The 6,993-nt window shown below is 45.7% G+C and overlaps 1 protein-coding gene across 1 annotated transcript; it reads left to right on the top strand.

The window, feature by feature from the left end:
* Positions 1-2,477: 2,477 nt before the first annotated feature.
* On the top strand, positions 2,478-6,636 carry LOC138369547 (SUMO-interacting motif-containing protein 1-like). The gene is made up of 3 exons (XM_069332965.1): positions 2,478-2,610; positions 3,293-3,403; positions 4,988-6,636. Exons 1-3 carry the CDS (start codon positions 2,478-2,480, stop codon positions 6,634-6,636), a joined length of 1,893 nt encoding a protein of 630 aa, XP_069189066.1.
* The last annotated feature ends 357 nt before the right edge of the window (positions 6,637-6,993 follow it).

The following is a 6,993-nucleotide window of genomic DNA, read 5'->3' as shown; positions in this document are numbered from 1 at the left end:
AGTAGTGTTGTGGTGGAGACTGACTCCATACACAGTTTCAAATACAGACATGATAGAGCCCAATAGGCTCAGAAATCTGTACACCAGTTGATTGACAGTTGAGAGGCGGGACCAAAGAGCCAGAGCTCAACCCCCGCAAGCACAATTAGGTGAGTAAGTACTGCACTTGGTGTAGGAGAGATTACAGGAACTAAACCTCACGTAGCTGGAAGACAGGAGATTTAGGGGGGACATGATCACCACATACAAGATTCTCAGAGGAATTAATAGGGTTATCTTCATAAGGTTATCTTGAGATGATTTCGGGACTAAGCATCCCCGCGGCCCGGTCCTCGTCCAGTCCTCCTTTTTGTTACACATCCCCAGGAAGCAGTCTGTAACCGCTGTCTAACTTCCAAGGTGCCTATTTACTGTTAGGTAACAGGAGCAACGGGGTGAAAGAAACTCTGTCCATTCATTTCCGCCTTCACCAGGGATCGAACCCGGAACCTCAGGACTACGAATCAGCTGTCCACTCAGCTGTCAGGCCCCTCATAAAGGGGCTGATACCCCTTTATCAGGGTAGATAAAAACAGTTTATGTAACCCAAGGATCACGCACACTAGGGGACACAGGTGGAAATTGAGCGGCCAAATGAGCCACATTAGAAAGAAGTTTTTTTTTTAGTTTCAGTGTTTTTTAGTGTTACAAATGGAACGCATTAGGCAGTGATGTGGTGGAGGCTGACTCCATACACAGATTCAAGTGTAGATATGATAGAGCCCAGTAGGCTCAGGAATCTGTCCACCAGTTGATTGACAGTTGAGAGGTAGGACCAAAGACCCAGAGCTCAACCCCCCCCCCCCCCGCAGGCACAACTAGGTAAGTACAACTAGGTGAGTACACACCTCATATCCCCTCACCACACACACACACTAAATTACTCCTGGCCATCTGTCTCCCCCGGAATCATTCTCTGCCGCACGCGTTCACAGGACCTGACCGCACACACACACACACAAACACACACACAAACACATACGTGTGTGTGTGTGTGTGTACTCACCTAGTTGTACTCACCTAGTTGTGTTTGCGGGGGTTGAGCTCTGGCTCTTTGGTCCCGCCTCTCAACCGTCAATCAACAGGTGTACAGATTCCTGAGCCTATTGGGCTCTATCATATCTACATTTGAAACTGTGTATGGAGTCAGCCTCCACCACATCACTGCCTAATGCATTCCATTTGTCAACCACTCTGACACTAAAAAAGTTCTTTCTAATATCTCTGTGGCTCATTTGGGCGCTCAGTTTCCACCTGTGTCCCCTTGTGCGTGTGCCCCTTGTGTTAAATAGCCTGTCTTTATCTACCCTATCAATTCCCTTGAGAATCTTGAATGTAGTGATCATGTCCCCCCTAACTCTTCAGTCTTCCAGCGAAGTGAGGTTCAATTCCCGCAGTCTCTCCTCGTAGCTCATACCTCTCAGCTCAGGTACTAGTCTGGTGGCAAATCTTTCAACCTTTTCCAGTTTAGTCTTATCCTTGACTAGATATGGACACCATGCTGGGGCTGCATACTCCAGGATTGGCCTGACATATGTGGTATACAAAGTTCTGAATGATTCTTTACACAAATTTCTGAATGAAGGTGTGTGTGTGTGAGGGTGTGTGTGTGTGTGTGTGTGTGTGTGTGTGTGTGTGTGTGTGTGTGTGTGTGTGTGTGTGTGTGTGTGTGTGTGTGTGTGTGTGTGTGTGTGTGTATTCACCTAGTTGTATTCACCTAGTTGCGTTTGCCGCGGTTGAACTTTGCTCTTTCGGCCCGCCTCTCAACTGTCAATTAACTGTTTACTAACTACTTTTTTTTCCACACCACACTACACACACCCTAGGAAGCAGCCCGTGATAGCTGACTAACTCCCAGGTACCTATTTACTGCTAGATAACGGGGGCATTCAGGGTGAAAGAAACTTTGCCCATTTGTTTCTGCCTGGTGCGGGAATCGAACCCGCGCCACAGAATTACGAGTCCTGCGCGCTATCCACCAGGGCCCCCCCCCCTATCTCTCTCTCTCTCTCCCTCTCTCTCTCTCTCTCTCGCTCTCGCTCTCGCTCTCGCTCTCTCTCTCTCTCTCTCTCTTTCTCTCTCTCTCTCTCTCTCTCTCTCTCTCTCTCTCTCTCTCTCTCTCTCTCTCTCTCTCTCTCTCTCTCTCTCTCTCTCTCTCTCTCTCTCTCTCTCACTCTTTTCCTGCACATCACCCTTTAGTTATTCCTAGCTACATCGTTCCTACATTCTACCTTCAAAGTGATTTTTTTGTTGCTATGTCTATTCATATTTCTCCTCTTCCTCCTGCCTCCTATTATTTATTTTCCTCCTCTTATTCCTCCTCCAGTTCATCGACGTTGTAAATTACATCATTGCTGACCCGCACGTTTCTACAACCATCAATTCAATATCATAGATTTCATCTCAAATAAATTGGTTCTGAAGCCTCTGTCTTCAACATGGAGGAAGTGTATGGTTTCTGTTGTCCGGGGACAACGCCTGTTGGGATTATTGAGGTCACTCGGAGGCCAATGACTGATCTTCCCTACGATGCGACCTACAGCAGACGACTAACTCCCGGACTCGACGGGAGTTAGTCGTCGAGTCCGTCATATCTACACTTTCTCCTGTTAGTGTCCTTCCCCAGATACCTATTTGCTTCTGGATGAAAAGATGCTTCAAGTATAAGGAAGCGTGTCCAAACGTCTCGCCCTGAACGGGAATCGTACCTGGGATCATTTAGTTGTGTATCTTTTTCGAGTGTAGTATGGAAGGGTGGCTCTGAGCCTGCTTCTGTACTTAACTCGCCTATTTTGTCTAAATCTGTGTTCTAAATCTTTCCGGTCCTCTTGGATTATACTATTGGTCAACCTATCCCAAAGATAGGTGACCGTGCTCATCGTTCTAGCTATTATTCATCGCTAATTTTCTTTCATGTCACCTGTAAAGTTTCCGCAAGGACCGCTCTACTAGTTTTTCACTCATGAACTGTTCTTCGCTTCGTCGGTACGGGGAATATGTTGTTGTAGGTCAAGTAAAAAATATTTACTTTCCAAGCTCCCGTTCACAAAAATTGGTTCCAGCTCCCTGTGCACAACTTCGCAGCTTCCTCTTAAATACATCTTCCGTTGTAGAAACCTCAACTGTACATGTCTCTTTATTATTCCAGGGTAGAAATAATTTTAGCTACTCTATCCTTTTTGAGATGTATTTTATTGTCTCAATAAACGTACTTGAACTTGAACTTGTCTCTGTATAAACTGTGATCTTCCAGGTGGTTCGGATATCTCTCCGAGTCTTTTCTTAGAATTTCCCAATGATCTTCATACCATATATAAGAGTATCCATTTATATGCTGATGAATCTACTGTAGTCATCCATCCGGGTAGGTTAAGGCTCACGTCTGGGAGTCACTAGAACTCCGGTACAAGTTCCCGCATTCACATATCACATCATTGAGATTTCTTTGTGTAGTTCCGTTATGGCCCATATCTGCAGCTTTACACTCAGAAACCTAAGTACAATAAAAGATAACTGCAGACGCTAATGTGTCCGCATTCGGCTAATGTTGACCAGACCACACACCAGAAGATGAAGAGACGAAGACGTTTCGGTCCGTCCTAGACCATTATCAAGTCGTTGGTCCAGGACGGGCGGTAACGTCGTCGTCCCTTCACTTTCTAGTGTGTGGTCTGGTCAACATTCTTCAGCCACATTATTGTGACTCATCATCTGCATTCGGCTAATACATTGGCACTAATGTGACAAGATGAATTCTTAAAGATGTGTATGAATAAGGAGTATTTTTCTCCTATAAAAATTAATATTATCGTAAATTATGGGATTGTATATAATTAGGAATAGGTTAGGTTTGGTAAGAATTATTCGGGTAGAATTTATTATGAACGAAGCCCACTCTGAGTCAAAGTATCAAACACAAGTAATACTGTTTTGGAGATGTTTTAAATACATTATCCTTATATTGTACTGCAGTGTACCCCGGCCAGCTACCACAGATGCAAAGACAAAAAAAAAAGACCTAAAACAGCAGCATGAATATAAGGGTATAAAAGGGTTGTGGTTTTACAGCAAAATAGAAAGTTACTTTCAGAGGCGCTCCCCAACACGCAAAACCCTCTCACGTATTCCCCAAAAGTTCGCTAAAAAAGGAAGAGTAACAACATCAACAGATACGCAGCCAACTGTGGATAGTACACACATTTTTGAAGAGCTCAACACGTATGTTTATTTTGAAATGGTACACGAGTCTCCGTGGTGTAGTGGTAAGACACTCGCCTGGCGTTCCGCGAGCGCTATGTCATGGGTTCGTATCCTGGCCGGGGAGGATTTACGGGGCGCAATTCCTTAACTGTAGCCTCTGTTTAACGCAACAGTAAAATGTGTACTTGGATGAAAAAACGATTCTTCGCGGCAGGGGATCGTATTCCAGGGACCATAGGATTAAGGACTTGCCCGAAACGCTACGCGTACTAGTGGCTGTACAAGAATGTAACAACTCTTGTATATATCTCAAAAAAAAAAAAAAAAAAAAAAAAAAAATGAGTTCAGAGTTTCAGATTCCGGCTGTAATATAAGGTATTTACCAAGAGAAGGCACTAAGCCAGTATGACTATGTAACACTTGCTTAGATTACAAGGAAAAATCTGATTTTGTCATATTAAGAAAGAGCTACTGAGAGCTTCAATATTGATTTTCAACATATTTAGCACAGTGTTCAGGAGAGAACTCTAGAAACACCTTTATAGATTACCTGATCAACCAGGCTGTGATTCACACGTTAGGCTGCGAGCAGCCGCGTCCAACAGCCTGGTTGACCAGACGACCAACTGGGAAGCCTAGTCGGCGACCGGGCCGCGCTGCCGTTGATCCTTGGATACTCCACAAGGTAGCACAAGGTAGGAGGTAACGAGCAAAGTAATTCCAGAATTTGTGGATAAAAATGTTGCAGACACGCCCCGAAATGTTGCAGACACGCCCCGAAATGTTGCAGACACGCCCAGAAATGTTGCAGACACGCCCAGAAATGTTGCAGACATGCCCAGAAGTGTTGCAGACACGCCCAGAAATGTTCCAGACATGCCCAAAAATGTTGCAGACACGTTCAGAAATGTTGCAGACATGCCCAAAAATGTTGCAGACATGCCCAGAAATGTTGCAGACACGCCCAGAAATGTTGCAGAAACGCCCAGAAATGTTGCAGACATGCCCAGAAATGTTGCAGACATGCCCAGAAATGTTGCAGACATGCCCAGAAATGTTTCAGACACGCCCAGAAATGTTTCAGACATGCCCAGAAATGTTGCAGACACGCCCAGAAATGTTGCAGACACGCCCAGAAATGTTGCAGACACGCCCAGAAATGTTTCAGACACGCCCAGAAATGTTGCAGACACGCCCAGAAATGTTTCAGACACGCCCAGAAATGTTGCAGAAACGCCCAGAAATGTTGCAGACATGCCCAGAAATGTTGCAGACATGCCCAGAAATGTTTCAGACACGCCCAGAAATGTTTCAGACATGCCCAGAAATGTTGCAGACACGCCCAGAAATGTTGCAGACACGCCCAAAAATGTTTCAGACATGCCCAGAAATGTTGCAGACACGCCCAGAAATGTTGCAGACACGCCCAGAAATGTTTCAGACACGCCCAGAAATGTTGCAGACACGCCCAGAAATGTTGCAGACACGCCCAGAAATGTTTCAGACACGCCCAGAAATGTTGCAGACACGCCCAGAAATGTTTCAGACACGCCCAGAAATGTTGCAGACACGCCCAGAAATGTTTCAGACACGCCCAGAAATGTTGCAGAAACGCCCAGAAAGGTTGCAGACATGCCCAGAAATGTTGCAGACATGCCCAGAAATGTTGCAGACATGCCCAGAAATGTTGCAGACATGCCCAGAAATGTTGCAGACATGCCCAGAAATGTTTCAGACACGCCCAGAAATGTTGCAGAAACGCCCAGAAATGTTGCAGACATGCCCAGAAATGTTGCAGACATGCCCAGAAGTGTTGCAGAAACGCCCAGAAATGTTGCAGACATGCCCAGAAATGTTGCAGACATGCCCAGAAGTGTTGCAGACACGCCCAGAAATGTTTCAGACACGCCCAGAAATGTTTCAGACACGCCCAGAAATGTTGCAGACACGCCCAGAAGTGTTGCAGACACGCCCAGAAATGTTTCAGACACGCCCAGAAATGTTTCAGACACGCCCAGAAATGTTTCAGACACGCCCAGAAATGTTTCAGACACGCCCAGAAATGTTGCAGACATGCCCAGAAATGTTTCAGACACGCCCAGAAATGTTTCAGACACGCCCAGAAATGTTGCAGACATGCCCAGAAATGTGGCAGAAACGCCCAGAAATGTTTCAGACACGCCCAGAAATGTTTCAGACACGCCCAGAAGTGTTGCAGACACGCCCAGAAATGTGGCAGAAACGCCCAGATATGTTTCAGACACGCCCAGAAATGTTGCAGACATGCCCAGAAATGTGGCAGAAACGCCCAGAAATGTTTCAGACATGCCCAGAAATGTTTCAGACACGCCCAGAAATGTTGCAGACATGCCCAGAAATGTAGGTGCGGTTGCCTGAGAGTGCTTCATATAGTCTAGGGCACCTGCATTAGGGCTCATATACCTATGTTAACAACAAAATATCCTTTTGACTATGACTTCACACGCAGCATGTCCTTTCAGACCTGCTGGTGTGAAGTACTTGGAGCTTTGCAATTACTTTATTCACTGTCGTGTTCTTGAGAATATCCTCAAGAACTCGCCATCCTGCGAGACTGAGACTGTTTAGTATCACTAGATTACCAACGACAGAAATAAGGGAAGGGAATTATCAGGAGAAAGCGCCAAGCCATTACGACTATATAGCACTGGGAAGGGGTCAGGATAAGGGTTTGGGATGGGACGGGGAGGGAAGGAATGGTGCCTAACCACTTGG

The sequence above is a fragment of the Procambarus clarkii genome, chromosome 29, assembly GCF_040958095.1.
Source record: "Procambarus clarkii isolate CNS0578487 chromosome 29, FALCON_Pclarkii_2.0, whole genome shotgun sequence".
Taxonomy (NCBI): domain Eukaryota; kingdom Metazoa; phylum Arthropoda; class Malacostraca; order Decapoda; family Cambaridae; genus Procambarus; species Procambarus clarkii.
Note: the sequence above shows the minus strand (reverse complement) of the source record. Positions and strands in the feature narration are given on the sequence as shown.

Coding starts and splice junctions, on each gene's coding strand:
- LOC138369547 (XM_069332965.1), top strand. CDS start 2,478: ATGGAGGAAGTGTATGGTTTCTGTTGTCCGGGGACAACGCCTGTTGGG. Junction 2,611..3,292: donor AACTCCCGGACTCGACGGGA/GTTAGTCGTCGA, acceptor GTGATCTTCCAG/GTGGTTCGGATATCTCTCCG. Junction 3,404..4,987: donor TACTGTAGTCATCCATCCGG/GTAGGTTAAGGC, acceptor AAAATGTTGCAG/ACACGCCCCGAAATGTTGCA.